Source organism: Antechinus flavipes, chromosome 3 (genome assembly GCF_016432865.1).
Source record: "Antechinus flavipes isolate AdamAnt ecotype Samford, QLD, Australia chromosome 3, AdamAnt_v2, whole genome shotgun sequence".
NCBI lineage: Eukaryota > Metazoa > Chordata > Mammalia > Dasyuromorphia > Dasyuridae > Antechinus > Antechinus flavipes.
The window spans coordinates 452,514,643-452,535,868 of record NC_067400.1 but is presented as its reverse complement, the minus strand read 5'-3'; the positions used below and the strand labels follow the sequence as shown (position 1 = coordinate 452,535,868).

Below are 21,226 nucleotides of genomic sequence, written 5' to 3'. Positions count from 1 at the left end.
CCAGTTATTACACTTAACTATGTGTGAAAACTGAGCAAGTCATTTCTCCCTGGCAAAACTTCAGTTTCCTCATCTTTAAAATAAAAAAAAAAATAGACTAGACAGCCTTTCAGGACTACATTTGTGATTCTATGTTCTCTTCCAGTTTTAAATCTGTCTTCTAGAGGCAAGTAAGACAAGGTAGAGGGCTGAGCATCTCCCAGTTAGAAAGCAACAGAAGCCCTAGAAAAGCCTTTGTCCCAGCAATTGTCAGAAGATTCTTCTGGCTGTTACATGTTCTAGGAAACTCTCCTGTGTTCACCCTTCAGATCCATCCTCTGGCTTTACCTCAAACACTTTTCAGAGAGTGTATACTTAACACAGTGCCTGGCACATAAAAGAGAGAGGGAAGGGAAAGGAGGGAAGGAGAGGGACAAAGGAAAGGAAGGAAGGAAGGGGGAGAGAGAGAAAAGAGAGAGAGAAATACAGATAACAAAATATAGACAGATATAGAGAAATATTTATGGAAGTAGATCTCAATAGAGATAGAGAGACAGATATAGATAAAAAACAGATAGAGATAGGTAGAAAGAAAGAGAGAGAGAGAGAGGTGGTTACAGAGATAAACATAGAAAAAAGATAAACATAGGAATTACAGAAATAAATCAATAGAGATATAGAGATAGTGAGAGAATATATAGATATAGAAACAGAGAGATATGTAGGCAGATATAGGTAGATGGAAAGAAAGAAAGACAGTTAAAGAGAGAGACACAGAGACATAGACAGAGAGAGATTAATATAGATAAATCAATAGAGAGCTAGCAAGAGAGATACACAGAAAGATACAGATAGAGACAGAGAGATCACAAGGGATAGATAAGAGATAAAAATTTCTAGAGATTAAAAATTAATACAGAGGGATAGACAGCTAGATATAGAAACACAGAGAGAAAGATAGGTAGATAGACTGAGATATATAAAGAGAGATAAAGACAGATGGGGGAAGAAGGGAAAGTAAGAAAGAGATGTAAACATGGAGAGAGATTTATATAGATAGATAAAATGATATTGAGATAGAGAGCTAGAGCTGGAAATAGAAAGATATAGAAGCAGAGAGATATAAGTAAAGTGATGGAGATAGAGATGCATACAGGTAAACATAGAAATTTATAGAGATAGATATATCAATAGAGATATGCAGGCAGACAGGCAGACAGATAGATAGATGATAGATAGATAGATAGATAGATAGATAGATAGATAGATAGATAGATATTGCTATTATCTTGATCCTCTGGCCCCTCCTTCCCTTGCCCTCTTATCTGGTTTCTGGGTGGCTGACCAACCTACCTGGCTACTCTGATGCCCTACCAGAAGTCCCTTATGACCATGACTTGAGGATCTGAAATCTTGTAACTTTAGCCCACTTCCCAGCTGGGTAAATAGGAACAATAGAAAGAGACCTATAGTACTCACAGACAACCTACAGCATTCTGCTTTTGTTAAGAAGTCTACCTTACCACTTGTATATGTTACTAAAAAGATGAAGTAACAGAGCCTGGAAATAAGCATATATGCTTTCTGTTGTATTTGGTGCTGCTAAGGCTTTCATGAGATTACTGTGTTTATCTTAAACACATTTTAGGAGTGACATGGAAAAATTAGAGAGTCCAGGGGAGAACAAATTGATCTTGCAAGAAAAGAACAAAGACGCTGGAGGCTTTTAGTCAGAAGAGCAAGCTAAATGAAAGCATAATAACAGTCTTCAAATCTGTAAAGGGATTAAGTGGGAGTGGGATTGGCTCTACAACATGGGGGGAAGGGCAGGAGAGACCTTGTGTGAACAGCTCACTGTGTGAATGTTGAGGAGAGAGATGAAGGCAGCTTTCCTTAACTCTTCAGAGCACTAACTTGTCTTTTCACTGAAGAATCTTAAAAGAGGACATGATGGTGAAGTTGTCACGTGGAAACATTCAGAGGAAAACAATCTCTGCTCTTGAAATAAAGTGCCAATAATGCTGACTTCAAGGACAAAGCATCCAGAGAAGACATAGGGCTCATCACTCTAACCTTGCTGTCAGCAATTGGGAAGAAAAGGAGGGTGTGAGAATGGGCCTGTATGAGGCTGTATGGGGCAGAGGCTCAGAATCAGATCCCTCTGCTCCTTGATATGATATATAGGCTTTCTTGGCTTTCAGGGATTTGGAAGGCAATCGGATTAAATCCCTAATGAATTCCACCTTTCTGGCATGTGATGAGCTCACGGTATTGTAAGTATATAACAGACTTATTTGTGAATCTAGAACAATGACGAATAAAAATAATAAAACAAACAAACAAACAAATAAATAAACAAAACATAAAACCCCAACATTTCAGTGATAGTTTAGATCTGGAAGGGTAAACTATGACATGACTTTGCTAGCCCTTTAAATCTCAATATAAGGTCCTGTTTTCTGTTATTTTGTCAGTAAATCAACACATATTAATTTAATTTCTGCCAGTCCCTGTGCATAAGCACTGGGGACACTAAGAAAGAGGGGAGGGGAAGACCTTCAAGAAGTTCACATGTAGTGGCAAAGACAACATGCGAAAATAATATTATTATATGCCATATAAATATATATGGAAAATGGGAGGTCATTTCAGAAGGACAGCACCAATAAGTAGTAAAGCGCATCAAGAAAGACAGCTTGCAGAAAGTGGGTCTTGAGCTGCATTTTGCAGGCAGAGATGAGGAAAGAGATCATCACAGGAGTGGCTGATGTGTGTGTCCCAAACCTAGCCACATTGATCTGTGGAACTTTTCCAGTTTGAAGCAACTTTTCTTATCTACATGGCTAACATTTGAGAGCCCTCACCACAATCTTTCTCTGCCTTTCAGACTAGCCATAGTGCATCATTAGTAAGTAGCTAGGTGGAAAAATGGATAGAATGATAGACCTTATATCAGGAAGGCCTGAACTCAAATCTAGCCCCAAATTCTTATTATATGTGTGACCCTAGACAAGTTACTTAAGTTCTCTCAGCCTCTGTTTCCTCATTTATAAAATGGGGATAATGGTAGCACTTTCCTCCCAGAATTGTTATGAAGAGTAAAGTGAAATCATTTTTGCAAAGCATTTTGCAAACCTTAAAGCATTATATAAAAGCTAGCTATTATTGTTATTATTATTATTATTGACAATAATGGAATAGAATCTTCACACTGGCTAGGAATCCATCCTGGCTTTTGCTTGGTTACTTGGTAGTAAATATTTAGAACAAGTATAATTTTTAAATTATATATCTAGGATTACAGGACCATTGTTTTAATGCTGGAAAAACCTTTGGAGGTCATATTCTTCAACTTCCTCATTTACCAGATGAGGTTGAACTAGATTAAATGACTTACTTAGGGTCCCACAACTAGGAAATGAATAAGGAGAGATTTGAATCCACAGTTCCTGATTTCAAGTACACTATTCACAGTATGCAGTACAGCCCTTCTTATTTACAGATAGGAAACTGAAGTTAAAAGAGGTGGAATTACCCATACAGGTAGTAAGCAAAAGAGTCTGGACTCAGTTTTACTCCTCCAAATACATTTTCTTTCCCTTCTAACAAATCTAGAAAGAGCCATTTTGCATGGCATTATTATAAATTTCCTTTAGAAGAAATCACTCTAGCTACAAAGTACAAATAAAAATGTCTACTACTCTGAAAATATGAATTGGGCAGAATATGGTATGGGTCCTACCTACTATTCTTCCTTCACCTAAGAAAGGAAAACTAGAGTACAGGAGATAGAAAATATTAAATAAGTCACTCAGAATTTAAATTTTCTTGTATCCTAAAAGCATGGGGTTATTAGGCTCAGTTTGTTCCTTCTTGCCTTCTCCTTAAAAAATTATGTTTCCCAGGATATCTCCATCAACAGAGTTATGCTCTCTTATTTAAGAATCTCTGAAGTTTCATTGAGAAAAATCCAATTATCAAAATAACCAATGTTCAAAGTTCAAATGCTTTTTTCCTTTGTCAATCATGCTCCCTATTATTAAATCACATTGCATTTAGCAATATTAGCTGGGAGAGAAGATGATGGATGTTCTTTTCTCAGCAAACACTTCTTTGGGGGAGACAAGACAGAAACACTGTTTGTATTCTATTTCAAAAGATACTTCCTTCCTTCCCCATGAGACTTCAGAAGAAGCATTAAATTAATCCTGGATCTAGGACCACTCACAGACTGGCCTAATTATGGGAGCACACAAAAATAACCAGAAATGATTCTTGATCTGTCTTGCAGGTTTCTTCCTAGAAATCAAATTGACTTTGTTCCAGACAAGACCTTTTCTTCATTAAAAAATTTAGGAGAACTGTAAGTAGCAGTGAATAGTGGGAAAATATTAAAGCTTATAAAAATAAATTGCATGTGCTATTTGTAGGATTTGGAATGACTGAAACAGCTGCTAACATGTTGTACTCATTACCTTTCCCCTGGTAACAATCACAATCCCCTTGATCACTGGATATTCAAAGTCAATATAAGAACTAGGTTGAAGCTTATGGACTATTATCCCAGAAAATTTTAGAAGGTACCAACTGCACCATCCGGGGATGCACTTCTTCTCCCGCCTCTTCTCCCCCACCCCAATCTATTTGTATAGCATCCTCATCCTAGGACACCCCCTCCTTCTTCAACAGCTTAGAAACCTTATTAAATACTTCACTGAATACCTTATTGAAACCATATCGAACAGCCCTGATAGAAACACTCCAGATGATATCATTCATTTCTGCTTCACCCTTAACAGTCACTATCACGATTCAGGTACAGCAATATAAAATTATTGCTCTGTTATAAATATCCCAGTCTAATGTAATATAGATATCCAATATCTGCCAAGATAAATATACACCTATGTCTGTTATGTTTATGTGCAGCTAGATGACATTGTAGATAAGTGTCCTGGGCCTGAAGTTAAGACTCATCTTCATGAATTCAAATCTAACCTCAGACATTTCCTAGCTGTGTGACTTAACACTGCCTCAGTTTCCTCATTTATAAAATGAGCTGGAGAAAGAAAAGGCAAACCATTCCAATATCTTTGCCATGAAAAATCCAAATAGCATCACAAAGAGGCAGGCACAATTAAAAATTACTTAACAGTGACAACAAAATTCTGTTTATGACAGGTCTAAAAATCAAATAGTAAATTAAAAGAGATAGACAATCTCTTCTATTTGACCCACATACTCTCTTTTATTATCCTAATCCTAAGATTATGTATTTAGAATTGGAATTTAGAGTCTATTTGCGATAGAAAACCATTGAACCACCAAGTATTGAAGGAGAAGTGAAGTTCTGGGGAAGAATTCAACCAGGATGGATGCACAAATGTCTATCATGCTTGTAATGATCTCAATGAATGGTCTTTTGTGTTTTTGTATTTGTTTGTTTTTTGGAGGATGAAGTATGAAGTGAGAAAGTGAAGACAGGGAATACTATGAGAAGCTTGAGGAGAGACAAGAATACTTATGCTGTGGGTGAGACAGTGAAATGATTAGGGAGGTATAAAAAGATTGCCTCGCTGCTATGAGATCGTGTAACACACATTTATAGTGATTGCAATTAGGATAATTTTGTGATTTTTTCCCCCTACTTTCATTTAAAAGTACATTAATATAAGATGATGGGTGTCAGTCAATAAATAGTCTGCTTGTTCACCATTAACCAAGCAGTACCTGAATATGAATAAAAGCAGTACAAGTTGGTGGTAATACAAGGTTGTGGCTTGTCAAAGCATGATCAGTGGTAAAACAAGGGGGCAAAGGATTTCAGTATAAAGGATGGTGTAGAATTGAATTGATTGATCAGTGAATTAAGAAAGGAAAAAGGAAAATAGTAAAACCAGAGCAGAGGAAATGACTTGCAAAGAACACTAAGAGATAGAAGTTAAGATAAAAATCAAGAACAGGGTTAGAGTCCTAAGACATGGGAGAAATGGAATTATAAAATATTGTAACCAGATAAAAGAATTGCAGTTAGTAAATAAGTGAACACTTGTGGATGATGGCAAGACCCTATTAAACGAGCAGATTAAAAACTTTAGGGTTAAGGTATGTATGTTGAAATCCCCTAGAAAGATTATGTGAAGACCAACTGTGATGGACTTCACTCTTCAATAATTAGGTGATTCAAGGCAATTCCAATAGATATGTGATGAAAAGTGTCATCCACATCCAAAGAGAAAACTATGAAGACTGACTATGTTTCAAAGCATAATATTTTCACCTTTTTGTTTTTGTTGTTTGCTTGCTTGTTTTTTTCTTTTGATCTGATTTTTTTGCCCAGCATGACAAATATGGAAATATATTTATAATAATTATATATGTTTAACTTATATCAGATTGCTTGCTGTCTTGGGGAGGGATAAAGAGGGAGGAGAGGAAGAAAAATTTTGGAACACAAAGTTTTACAAAGGTGAATGTTGAAAACTATCTTTACATATATTTGGAAAAATAAAATACCATTTAAAAAGAGAAATCCCCTAGAATGAAGGAAGAAATTGAGGGAGAGATGATCTTTGAGCCAAGCAGTGAATTTATTATGGAAAAAAGAACAATGTTTTGGGGAGTTGGTGGATAGCAGGCATCAAGATCTGGATTGGATATTAAGTTAAATTGGATCTAAATTGGATATTTGGATATTAAAAGAGGGCATATTGCACATAGAGAAAAAGTCTAGAAGTAACAGTATGACGAAAGGAATATTCCATTTCCTCCACTACACTGAGTGAGTAGAGAGGTATGAGTGAAAGTGGTCTTTCATAGTGCATAGAGCACCAGCCCCGCATGACCCTGGGCAAGTCATTTAATCCTGTTTGCAAACCACTCCAGTACCTTTGCCAAGAAACCCTCAAATGAGTTCATGAATTCATGAGTTCGTGTAATACCACTGAGAATAACACAACATGGATAAAAGTGAATAAGGTATTTCTAACAGAGTCATAATAGCAAATTCTCTGTTATGTGAACTTTAAGGATGAGGATACAGAACTTTCTCCTTTTCTATCATAATTTCATTCTATCCCCTTAAGCCTTTCTTCATGCCAACCAGAGAAGATTTTAATGGTTCATGGTCTGTGAACTATTTTATCAGGATAAAAGCCCAACAGACCAACTACCCCAAATTCTACTTGTAAATGGAAACCTCTTGAGAATTAATGAGAATGACACCGCTTTTGATGAGAAGGGAGTTATAGGCAGAATGAATATAGTCAACAAATATTTATGAAGTACCAAATATTTATAAATAAAAATATAGCTCAAGCTAGGAATAAGAGGTTTGTCAATTTGGCTCCATAAAACCAAACAGAGACCAGGCTAGGGAGCTTTAGTCAGAAAAGAGACTTCTTAGAAGCCAGTTTAAGCTGAATCTTGAAGGAAATAATGAACATAATTTGGTGGACAGAAACTGCAGACTGGATTAATCATATTTGAATCCATAAAAATCATATTTGTTTTTAAGCAAAAATGTCAAATGTCAGAGGGAGTAAGGTCATAATGATTTAAGAATCAACTATCTAATACTGGAAGAATTCTCAAAGACTTATATGTTTCAACAACATGTTTTCATCTATTTATTTATGTTTGCTTGCTTGCTTATTTATTTATCATCTTCCATTTCCATCTATGTTTGTTTTTATTATATGGTGTATATATTATTTCTTTAGATTGTGAAATTAAACGTCAAATAAAACAGTCACTGGTATGTGCCATACATAGGATAACAGAAAAAAAGATCTGTACATGAAACAATAGATATTGTTACATATAGTATCCTTTTCTTTTAAATAAATGCAACTTGTAACTTTCAAAATTTCCTCCTCGTCTGTGATTCTTTCTGGTCCTCTATTCATTTCTATGATTAAAAAATACATCAATAATCCCCTTTTTTTCCTTTTCTTTTTATCTTATCCCTATCACCCCCACAATTGGGGGAGAGGGGAAGAGATAGAAAAAGGAAAAAGAAATCCCTTACAAAAATCTAGAAAGTTAAGCAAAATAAATTACTTGATTTACTGGGCTTCAAAATATGATTTACTCCTTCTATTCAGTTTATCACCTTTGGCAATAAATAGATAACATGCTTTATCATCATTTCTCTAAATTTGTGGTTCAACCACATCATTTTAGAGATGGAGAAACTTGAGTCTAAGAAATTAAGTTACATATGGATACATAGATAGTATCTCAAATGTGATTTGAACTCAAGTCCTCTGACTCTGGAGACCATGATATTACATTAAAATAGCCAGGAACCATGTTGTAGAATAATGAATAAAATATCATTTCAGAAAAGAATCAGATTTTCGATTGTGTGCAATGTAATTATAATGCCCATAAAGAAAACACTGTTTTTAATTTATATCCAATTTGATGCACTGACATCTAATTGTCATGGTTTCTCACTTTCTCTACCAGTGATCTGTCTAACAACTTGATCGTGGACTTACCCCAAGATGTTTTTAAAGACTTAAAACTTCTGCAAAAATTGTAAGTAGCGATTTTTCCCCTTTAGAATCATGTTTAATGATCTCTTGTTGAACTTTCTAAATAACAATGTGCCTTCTTTTTCTCTTTCTGCTAAGGGTATATTGTTTTCTCTTTATTTTAGGAATCTCTCTTATAATCCAATTTCTAACCTTGATGAAGACCACTTTAAAAGTCTGAAATACCTTCAATCTCTGTGAGTGAATAATATATTTATCATGATTACTAAGACTATGCTATTTTAGCTGGGAAAACATGCCTTTTAAGTGGTTATTTCATATATTGTATGGCTGTTAAACTTCTCATTGATAAATAAACAATTAATGAGCAACACTGTTATCATCTAGGATTTATTGAATGACTAACAACTATTTCTCCCAATCAACCTATAAAAAAGATTATATCTTCCCCTCCCCCTTTGAAGACTAAGGAAGTGTTCCTAAAAACTAATATCAAGTAGAAGACTTCATTATGCAATTTCACAAAATAGGAATGATGCATATAATAATTTCAGAATAAAAACTTTTAAAAAATAAACTACCTCCTTTTTCCCAGATACATTTGCAGAAGTGTTGAATATGAAAATATTCATCTTACAGTGTGTACTCATTGTTTTTAGTCAGTTAGAAAAACAGAATTTTTATGTGTATGAAAATGTGTATGCCATTTTCTAACCTTTTAAAAGTTTAACTAAAAAAGATTCAAAATCATGCTAACAATCAATCAACATTTATTAAATGTCTTTTATATACCAAGCATTGTCCTAAGCCCTGCAGATACAAAGGAGGCAAAAGACAGTTCCTACCCTCAAGAAGTTTACAATTTAAATAGAACCTTAAAATTCTTTTGAGTTGTTTTAAAAAAAAAACTCTCTCCTTTCCCAGAAAAAAAGGTAGTTGATTTGTAAAATTTTCTTTCCATAAAGTAGGATCTATAGTATGCTATCTAAGATGGATGCATTTCTTTATATATTTTATGGTCACATTTTTCATTTCTCTATAATTATTATCAAAAGTCACCAAAACATAATCAATAGAGAGCTGGCTATAGCACCAAAAAAATATGGGTTTAAGTCCTGACTCTGACACATGAAGGAATGAATAAAAAAGCAGATACTCTAGGCCAAACACTGATGCTAGAATACAATTAGAAAAATCAAGATAATCCCTGTCTCCAAGAAGCTTACATTCTAATAGGGGAAGACAATATTTATAGAAGAATGAGGATTAGGGAAAGGGATATTCATCAGTCACTTAACTTCTTTTTGTTCCCAGGCAATTCTCTATGACAATTTTTTTCTATTGGTCAGTGGTGTCTAATTTTTCATGACCTCATGGACCGGAGCAACCAGGTCTTTCTCTCCTCCACTATTTCTTGGAGTCTGTCCAAATTCATACTCTGTAGTTCTTGTTAAACAGAGCAATTGACAATACACTGCTAAATCTGTGGATGACCACAAAGGAAGAACTGGCCTTTGGAAAGCCTTATCAGAAAATAAATGATGGATCTGGACTCCAGAATTCACAAGCCTCTTAACAGAACAGAAATTGTGGACTTAATGAAAAGCAACTTTTTCCTTTTCTCCCCACAAACCTTCTTCCCAGGAGTCCATTTATGTGTGCTGGACTGTTTGCTCATCAGTAGAAACCTAGTGGTTTCTTTGGGAAGAAAAAAGAAAATTGAATAGGACCCCATGCAGACCAAGAACTCAGAGGGATTGGGTCATTATTCAGTAACTCTAATTGAATAGCTCCCTTAGATCATTTCTACTTTTAAAAGAATCAAACTGATTGACTTACATCTTTCTCACTGAGCAAAAAGACATCTTTACATGGGGTAAAATATAGGTAAAATGAGAATCAGGTTCTTTTATCCAAATCAAATCCTAATTTTTTTAAAGGAAGGTTTCTGCCTCTTTTGATTGACAATTTCTCACCCAAAACTACAAGGAAGATTTTAGGAATTTTCTACATCTATTATTACATAGTGATTCTTTTTATACACATTTGGAGATGGGAGAGAGAACCCCCTAGACAAATAAATTCCATAAGGAATGACTCTGGAAATTTTCAAATGACAATTTTTATGGAGAAAAGTCATCCTAGATGAATTGTTTTTTTCTGATATCTATAACCTAAATCCCATGGACTTTATTTACTATGTCAAGGGTTTCTTGGAATCTTGAGAAGATTTCAGGATAACTTTGTAATCTTAAATTAGGAATACTTCTAACAATTAGATTATTGCTAATAGAGAACCCCCACACAAAAAGAGATTGAAAAGTTGGACCTCAATCACCTTTAATACCTTCACTTCGGTGACATTCTACTGAAGAAGTAATATATATAATAAGATTACATTCTATTAATTGTAAATTAAAGAAAAAGGAAAAATAGGTTTTAAAAAGAATATATCAAAAAAAGTATAAAAATGCTGTTATGTTATCATTCTATTTTTAAGTGAACAGGACATAGATTCCACAGAAGCAGAACTGGGCTTTTTTACGACTACAAACATAAGCTTTATAAATATATAAACATATACAGAAATATAAAGATCCTGTGCATGTGTGCATATATATGTACACAATATGCACCTGTACATATGTATATTATACATATATATTTTTATATATACAAACATGAATTTAGGGTGATTTCTTTTATGTTTAAATATTAACTTTGTAATTTTTAAATGTTTCATTCAGTGGGCTGTAAAGTTTGTGACCCTCAAAAACAAAAATTAGAAATCACTATAAATCTGAATTCTAATTTATCAGTTAGTAAATATGTTAATCATATTTTCCAGGGACCTGGAAAAGATAGAGATTCCAAATATAAACCCAAGAATGTTTCAACACATGAGGAATCTTTCTCACATGTATGTACGTATGTATTGTGTATATGTGTATATGAAAGGTAGGTGGAGATTTGGTAGAAATGTTTTAGAATGCTCATATGAGCTGTGTCTCCTATTTATAATTGCATGTGTTTCTATTCAAGAAAATATTTTTCATTAAGAGCTTTTTAATTTTGTAATAGCTGGACCTTGTTCAAATAGAGCTGAATTTTACAATGAGCCAAAAGCAATGAAACTTCTGTTTGGATACAAGATGTTCATCCGTCTGAGGTCCATTAAGTGTACTGGGGCATCTAAGTGCCACATATTACATTAGATGAGGTCACAGGCTAAACACTTCTCAGGTGAACTAGAAAAATTAATTCCCTTCACATGGATGAGCAACTGACTGCTCTAAATAGGAGCTCTGATAAAAAAAAAAAAAGATGTTATATGAATTCCATTTGTTGATAGAGCTACTGACAGTGAAAGTCCACCATTATAATAGTTTGGGGTAACAATTTCTTTCTGGTAAACTGTACTATGTAAATGGTACAATGTTACTTAAAACATTTGCAAGGTACTATACATGCTCATCATTTCAAAAATTCTGCAGTATTTACATAAAAAGGGAAGAAATAAGAGGAAAATCAAAATTTACTAGATGAACAAAATGGAAAACATTTTGTTTATGTTTATATGGGATCAGAGATTAGATCTAAAAGGGCTCATAGGCCAGTCAGATTAAACTTCTCGTTTTATACATGAAGAGAGACCCAGAAAGGTTTTAACTTGCCAAAGATCAAGTAGGTAGAAAGTAGCCGACCAGGGATTTGAACCCTAATCCTTTGACAAAAAGTTCCAACAAAAGTTCCATGGTATTACACTGCTTCTCAAAAGGTTATCTACTCAACCCTATAAATCCTCAAAAGATTACCTACTTGTCAAGTCCAAGATTGTACTAGGTGGAGGATTGGACCTATAATCAAGAAGACTTGGATTCCAGGTTCAACACTTACTGGTTATATGACTGGCCAAGTCAGTTTCTCCATCTCTAAAATGATCATAATGGAATCTGTAATATATATTTCATGCTTTGCAATAGATATTAAAGATATTATTTTCACCATTTAACAGATAGATGTTCGAGCAAACTGATTTGTCCGTAGATACACAATTAGAAGTACTAAGATTTAAATGAATGAAAATATATAGATTACTTTGAAAACTTTAAATTCCTATATTTTTGTAGTGTGGTTTTCTAACAATTAAATTACTTTATGACTCAAAGTTAGGTTCCTCTTATTAAAACTTCATCAGGTAAAGACTTTCTATTGCAGGTAGAATGTGGTATCTTCTCAGAAATGAAAACTTCTTGGAACTAGATAAAGTTGCCACTTTAACCACTGACCCAAAAGTCATGTCAATAAGGGCATATCCATTAAAAATCTGTTTATTGGCCTTTTTTCGTGATCTAATTGCTAAACTCTTCAATTCCTTGCATAAAATCTGTTTTAACACCTCCACAATCCATTTCTTCCTCTAACTAGTTCCATCATCAAATGTCAGCAAAATCACACTGATGAGGGAAGTTAACTGAAAAAAAAAAAAAAAAGCCATCTGACAAGATCTATTCAATTCAATTTAATTCCATATACATTAGGCAGAAATAAATGCCTACTATGTGTCAGCCAATTATGGGTGATAAAAAAGTCCCTGCTCTCAAAGGACTTATATTTTACTGGATGAGATTAATAAAGGGTTATAAAAGAGCCAAAAGGAAAGATTTTGTGTTTGCTAGAGATTACAAGGAAGAAAAAGGAATCCAAAAAATATAAAACTCCCTTAAACTAGATATGGTGGATAAAGAGACTGCGCTGAAAGGAGGGCCTGTAAATACTATCCTTAGCATCCTAACATAGATCTCTGTACACCATATTAATCATTGCTCCCCAACTGTCTTTGGGAGACATTTTTAAAAAATGAACAGGCAGATGAAGAAAGATGAAAGGGGGTTGCCAGAATGTGGTAAAGTAAAATAGGGGCTGGATGAAAATAGATAGGATGAGCTATAAGAAAATTCAAGACTTAGTTTGGTAGGTGGGTATGAGTCAGATATACCCCCATGCCACCAATCCTGCTCCCACCTTCAACCTAGAAAATTCAGAGATATAAAAACCTAAAACAAACCTTTCTCTCTCTCTCTCTCTCTCTCTCTCTCTCTCTCTCTCTCTCTCTCTCTCTCTCTTCTCTCTCTCTCTCTCTCTCTCTCTCTCTCTCTCTCTCTCTCTCTCTCTCTCTCTCTCTCTCTCTCTTCTCCCCCCAATTTACTTAAATCCTTCAAAATCCTGATCCAAAATCAGTATATAAAATGGCCATTTGTCTTCAGTCCCATATTTCCTAATCTCAGAGCACTTCCCATCCTATCAGTATAACAGAAAGAATTCAGTTTCCTTAAAGTGAGAACATTGATGATACTAAACTAAATATAAGATGTATAACTAAATGCAAATGCATAACTTAGAATGATGGACTCTTTACAAAGAAGTCATCTTTCTTTGTGTTTCTCAAATCCTCAAATATTGGTTAGGGATCAGCTTTATAATGAGAATCAACTCTCTTTATGTGACAGATTAAGGCAGTGTTGATAAGCAAATTAGAATCCCTTTGTCTTTGAATCCTCACTCCACTAAAGTCACCTTGGGTAAGTGTATTGGCTTCAGGTTGATCATCAATAATATAGGAACATTAGCAAATGATAATAATAATAATAATATATAGAAATATTGTCTAGAATTATAGTGTGGTGGCAAATCAGTAGCTTTGTCGTTAAGTATAAGTATTAGATGAATGACATCTATATTAATATATCAAAAATTTGTGACTTTTATGGTGTGAGACCTCCTTTTACCAAAGCAGATCCCAATCAGGTCTGTCAGTTGGGATCTACATCTTAAGCAAAAGTTCAGAGATGTGAATTGCTTTCATTGTCAGATAACTAGTGATGGGAGAGGGACAAATTGAAAATAGGACTTCTTAATTCTTAATTCTATTAGGCTATTATATGAACATTATATACTGAATAAAAATTTTAATAGGTAAATAGAGTGTAAGACTTGCAGTCAGATTCAAATTCTGAGAGTTAAAGAAGTCTGGATTCAGGGGCTACTTCTGATAAGTGAGACATATATGCCTCACTTAATCTCTCCTTGACCCAGGTAACTCTAAGTCTATAAGATGCAGGTGAGTTAGCAATCTCCATCAATGAAGAATTTCCAGGATTCCAGGGAACTCTGCACAGATCCGGATCTCTCAAGAAAAAAGTCCATTAATACCCCATTTCAAGCAAGCAATTACAGTCTTGATCTATACTAACAATTATTGTGTTTTTTCTTTTGATTTCAGTTATTTCAAAAATTTTCGGTATTGCTCCTATGCTCCTCGTGTTAGAATATGTGTACCCTTGACTGACGGCATTTCTTCATTTGAAGACCTGTTGGCTAACAACATCTTGAGAATATTTGTCTGGGTTATAGCTTTCATTACTTGCTTTGGGAATCTTTTTGTAATTGGTATGAGGTCCTTCATCAGAGCCGAAAATAAGACCCATGCTATGTCCATCAAAATTCTGTGTTGTAAGTATGGTCTTGGTTTGATCCAACCCAAATTCTAGACCTCAGTGAAAAGAAAAAAAAAAAAAAAACAATTAAGTGCCTACTATGTGGTTACCAGACAGTGCTAAATACTGGGAATATTAAGAAAGATAAATGATTGGGTCTACCCTCAAGGAGCTTAAAGTCTAATGAGGAAATACAACATTTGAATTTTAAGGTATCAACAAAACACAAATAGGATAATCAACAAAGAGAAGGCACTAAAATTAAGAGGGATTGGAAAGCCTTCCTGTGAGAAGGTAGAATTTTAGCTAGGATTAGAATAGGAAAAGGTATTCAATTTCACAATTGTGATGGCAATTTATATGTAGAGATACTTACATTTGTATAGGTATCTGTGAATGAGGATGTGCTCCAAACACACACACACACACACACACACACACACACACACATACACACACACGTCACAAATCATCCGGAGTCCTCTCTAGTCATCCTGATCTATATCTGGCCAATGAACCAAGGTGGTTCTGGAGGAGAAAGTGAGATATTTCTCCCTCCCTTAAATTAATCTAATTCACTTGCATATGATAGCATCACCTCCCTCATGTAGTGATCTTCTTCCAGAACAAAGGACAAATAAGAACAACAATAACCATTGGAATATTCCCATACTTTCAGTGATCTAGTGATTCCCATCAGCACAAAATGAGGTCAGATTGAAAAGATGAGTCATTTGAGGGATTATAGGAGGGAATAATTATAATTACATTTTATGGTTTTTCATATTTTCAGGTTACATAGTGCTTTACCCATAGTATTTCATTTGATCTTCCCAATAATCCTGTGAGGTGGGTGCTATTAAAATGCCAATTTTATACATGAAAAATACTGAGTCTAGAAGAGGTTAAATGTTTCATCCAGGATCACACAGCTACTTAAGTGACCGAGGCAGGAGTTAAATCCTGGTCTTTCTGACTACAGCCAAGTTGTCCTTCCACTGTACTAACTCGCCATATATAAAAACAGTGCTTTAATCAAATACTCATTTACAACAACAGTCCCTGCTCTTAGTCCCTTATGCTGTCCTTGGACAGGAATCATGCCATCACATACACCACCCACAATGCTGTCAAAGCCCAAATCTGATTAAACTGTAATTAGGAAACATTTAACAAAATATAAAAATAATATAATAAACATAGATAATGACACAATGTCAGTGACATATTCTGTGACACAATTAATGTGTGTTTCTTTGTCTTTCCTACTAAATGTCAGAAATGGGATTTGGTTCAATATAGTACTATGTCTGAAAATATAAATGGAATTCATATTGATGGAAAAATTTTTAGACAAAAATTAAAAAAAATAGTGGTGCACTTCAGGGGATTGTGAGAAGGAGTGTGTTACTGTGGAAAGAGTAATGGCTTTTGAGTCCTTGGTTCCCTGGATCAAATCCTGACTGCCACAACTCACTGAATGACCCTGAACATTTTAGCTTAAGAGGATTTATGTTCGTATTTTGTAAAAGGAGAGATTTGGACTAGATGATGTCTGAGGTTCTTTCCCAGCTCAAGAGCATGCCCCTGTGATCTCATCAGTGCAGCTACTCTCTCTAGCAATGCAAAGTCATGAACCTTGTGCTTATTTCCCAAGTTTACTGCAGGGGTTCCATTGTAACTATATTCTGGGAATTTTCCTTGGTGTACTGATGACATCCTGAGGATACCAGTGAATCATGCAGGCATCTGTCCATTACTCTCTCTCCATATGACAATGTGCCTGCTTTGTTCAGCCACATATATATGTGATGATACCCCTTTTGAGTCAATTCTTTGCTATAATTTGTCATTTCTAATATGTCACAGCCAATTAAAACATACCATGAGCCTCTCCATTTCCTTTACATTTTAATATTTATTTTAAGCAGTTATAGCTGGCTATTTTTATACTAGCCCAACAAGATATAGCAGATAAAGAACCAGCTTTCAAGCCAAAAAAATCCTGCCTGTGTAATCCTAGGCAAGTTACATAATCTGTGGGTCACAGGCAAATCTCTAAATCTCTAAATTATATATTAGATCTATAGCAGTAGAGGAAATTTTCTCATAAAGACTTCACTATATGAATAAAATGAGATTTAATCTAATTTTTATAAAAGAACTTAATTTTTTAGAAAAAAATTGTAAAGAAAGAAATTTCTCTCTGTCACTCATTTTAGTGTTCAATAGTATTTTCTCATTTCTAGTTAAAATTATAGGATTTAGGAAGTAGAACTAGATAGAAGGAAATAGATTCTTATTTCTTAATTTAATTTTTAGTTTATGTTTAGTTACGTTAATTTTAGTTGTTTTTTTTTTAAGCCTGGGTCTCCCCATTTTACTTAAGCTACTCACTGGTCAGTCCTATTACTGATTGGTATAGGAATTCTCTTTCTGACCTGGGCTGGTTCATCCCTCCTTAAGCAACCTGATGGCCTCCCTATTCCTAGGGGCTCATCATAACAATGACAAATATAGTGCAATTGCGTAGCCCACTTCATCTCAGAACTCCTGAGCTTAAGAGATCCATCAACCTCAGCCTCCCCAGGAACTAACATTACAAGCCAGGCAATTAGTATTAATATATGATTTTTTTGCAATCCTTCGACAGGTGCTGATTGTCTAATGGGAGTTTACTTGTTTTTCATTGGATTCTTTGACATAAAATATAGAGGACAATACCAGAAGTATGCTTTGTTGTGGATGGAAAGTTTACAGTGCCGCCTCATGGGGTTTCTAGCCATGTTATCCACAGAAGTCTCCGTTTTGCTACTGACGTACTTGACTTTAGAGAAGTATGTAGTCATCGTCTTTCCCTTCAGTAATATTCGTCCAGGAAAACGCCAGACACTGATCATTCTTGTATGCATCTGGATTGTGGGATTCTTAATAGCAATTATTCCATTTTGGAGTGAGGAGTTTTTTGGAAACTTCTATGGAAAAAATGGAGTGTGTTTTCCACTTTATGACCAAACAGAAGATTTTAGAAGCAAAGGGTATTCTCTTGGCATTTTTCTAGGTAAATGAATTTTTAATTTTTCCAGTTGACTTTAACTTTTGTATATATGTTATAAATTTTTGGCAAAGTTAATTTATGTACATTACTAACTATAATTATGTTGCCAATACTCTGTTTTTAATTTCAAAAAATGTTCAATAAATACTGATGAAATATTTTATTAAGTGTTTTATTATAGAAATTTAGTCCTGAAAACAGCTGAAGACATATTAAAAAGAGTATGAAGACATACTCTCCCAGTAAATCCAGGAGTTCTAGGTGATCTTTGTCTGATCTGTAGCACCTTTTGCTTTCCTGTTTATCAACAATGACTGTGAACTAAAGCAATCCACCTGGGAACTCTGCCAGCTTTTGTGAGCCCCTCATCCTTAGACAACTTAAGTGAGAGTTCGTTAAATAGAGCATAATTTCCCAAACACTCAAGTGTGAGGCACTTTCAATGACAAGGAAAAGAAAGGTTATTGTTTACTGTTTACAAAAAACAGCTCTAAAGTCAGCCATGTCTTGGTTCTTAATAAGGTACTTCCTCCTTAGAAAGTCACTTACATTTTGAGGGGAAGCATTGCAAAAAAATGGACATATTTCCATTTTTACTTTGTTAATGCAATCCGAATTTTACAAAATCACCTACAAGGTTTCAGAGACCTACAGACTTTTTTTCTTCTAATTGTCATCAGCCAAATCCTATTTCAAGAGGTCCCTAGATTTAAATTGTAGCATCTTGCAATTCCCTCATGGAAGGTCCATGAATTTGAAAATCCTTTTTCCCTTCTCATTTGACAATCTCATATCTGTAGAGATGATCCAAAACACAACCTCTTGATTCTGGATTTTCTCTGAAAGTCACTGGAGCTTTTGAAATAGGGTTGCACAGCTTGCTGGCAGATACATTTAGCAGCACCTCTAAAAATATCCCATTATTTACATAGTACCAAGGTGTTAAGATCTGTGCTTTTCCCCCCCAGGTGTGAACTTGCTGGCTTTCCTTCTCATAGTGTTTTCCTACATCAGCATGTTCTGTTCCATTCAAAAAACAGCCCTGCAGACTTCCAACATGAGGATTCACGTTGGAAGGGATGTAGCTCTCGCTAATCGGTTCTTCTTTATCGTGTTCTCTGATGCCATCTGCTGGATTCCCGTGTTTGTAATAAAAATTCTTTCCCTCTTCCGAGTGGAAATATCAGGTAAGTCCTCCTTCCTATTCTGGGAGAAAGAGAAAATACAGTCTTCCTCTATATTGTCTTTTGTATATTGTGAGTAGGAGGAGAAACCGAAGGTTACACAAAAAGGATAAATCAATATCGCACAATTTGACGTTTTCCCACGCATTTAAAAAAATGTGACATCATTGAGAGATTCTATGTGACTGATAGCAATTGGTTAATCAGAGGACAGAAAGGGTCTAATACCTGAGATTGAAGAAGTGGCAGCTATGGAGTCTCAATAGGCCTTCTGCTCTACTGACCAATTTAGAGAGAAATAATAACATTATAAAATGTATAATTAAAAATACTTAACAAAATATATAAAAACTATAACAATATAGATAATGCAATATATGGTTTTGTTAGTTTGCATGCCAGCAGGAATCATTTTTATGTACAATTTAGTGGGCCCCATTCTATGTGAGTTTGATGCTACAGCTTACCTGATTCCAATCCACAATTAGAACTCTGCATTTTGTGTCTGTCTGTATTGCATGACAGGGAAAAAGCAAGTTATGCCATTTTCAGAGCCCCTTCTGTGTGCATGATGTCATACCCAAACCTTCAAGTTAAATGGATACAATCCCTATTTTCAAAAAGTCCCCTTGATACTATATATCAAGCCAAAATGTCTTATCACTCTTACCCAGACCCTGCCCAGAAGCCAAACCAGGTTTTGGCACTTTCCACCCCAAGCAGCCATTTGACTAAATGTGACTTCACAGAAGCCTTAGGAATCTCAATTATCAATGCAAAACCCTATGCAGATACTGCTCTGAGGGATTATAAAAACTTTATTCTGACAAGGATCAGTGATCACAGAAAAATAATTGAGGGACACATATAAAACAATTTAAATTAATTGTTTTCCCCACAGAGTGAAAAATAGTGAGGTTCTGCTGCTTTTTAAATTAACAACTGGAAATATAATACTTTATTTTATGAGGAAAAACAAATGCTGATAATATTTTTTAGTTCCATGTTATTTCTATGTGAAGGAAGTAGAAGAGGAAGAAAAGATGATAGAGAAGAAAAAAGGAAGAATAGGAAGGATGCAATAATGAGGTGAACTAAAGCTTCTTAAGCTTTTTCCACTTGCAACCCCTTTTCGCCTGAGAAATTTTTACATGACCTCAGGTATATAAATATACAAAACAGGTATACAAATAAAAATTTGCCGATAAATCTTAATTTCATGACCCTGGCATATAGTTACAAAACCCTGTTGGAGTTACAATCCATAGTTTTAGATAAAGGGAAGGAAAGAGCCAAAAGTTGAGGGAGAGAGAGAGAAAAGAAAGCAAGAAGATTTGACAAGAGAAACCATCATTAGCAATGTGGTACAAAAGTAAAAATGAAACAAACATTCCACGGTCTTGAGGATCTAGTTAGGGAAACAAAATGTATTTGTAAATGTGTGCACACAAAAAAAATGGAAGGAGAACAAGAGGCACCAAGAGATGGAGAGATCAGGAAAGCATTCCTACAGAAGGTTGTTGTCCTTCATTCTCAAAGAGGACCAAAATGACAACACTATGTTAAAGTCGAGTTATACTATGTCCATTTGTGACTAATCAGGCCAATGGGAGCTTGGAATACTCTGCCATAAGTCGAACACAAATAGTCCTTATGAAATGTTCATATAGAAGATAGTGCTTGAACTAAATAAATCATGAAGAAAAGGGAATTGAAGGAAAAAACAAGGAAGAAAAGCATTCCATAGCTGTTTTGGGAAATGAGATCTGAGATTGGGTGCTATGAGTTAAGAAAAGCAAAAAGGCCAGTTTGATTAGATCACAGTGTGTGTGAAAAAAAAAAAAATATATATATATATAATACGGCTGGAAAGGGAGGTAGGAGCCAGATTGCGAAGGCCTTTAAGTGCCAGAGTAATTGACGTTTGATCTAATGGAATAAAGGGAGTTTATTGGAGTGGAATGACATGGGAATAAGTTGTGCCCAGAGGAAACATGGTGCAGTGGA

General features: G+C 34.8%; 1 protein-coding gene across 1 annotated transcript in view; it reads left to right on the top strand.

Moving 5' to 3' along the window:
• Positions 1–21,226, top strand: part of RXFP2 (relaxin family peptide receptor 2) — a 61,194-nt gene that overhangs the window by 36,329 nt on the left and 3,639 nt on the right. Inside the window, exons 10-17 of the mRNA XM_051990677.1 lie at positions 2,181–2,252; positions 4,271–4,342; positions 8,452–8,523; positions 8,645–8,716; positions 11,329–11,400; positions 14,764–14,993; positions 17,631–18,038; positions 19,004–19,222. Of these exons, the coding sequence (XP_051846637.1) occupies positions 2,181–2,252; positions 4,271–4,342; positions 8,452–8,523; positions 8,645–8,716; positions 11,329–11,400; positions 14,764–14,993; positions 17,631–18,038; positions 19,004–19,222 (1,217 nt within the window). The remainder of the gene's footprint in view (positions 1–2,180; positions 2,253–4,270; positions 4,343–8,451; positions 8,524–8,644; positions 8,717–11,328; positions 11,401–14,763; positions 14,994–17,630; positions 18,039–19,003; positions 19,223–21,226) is intronic.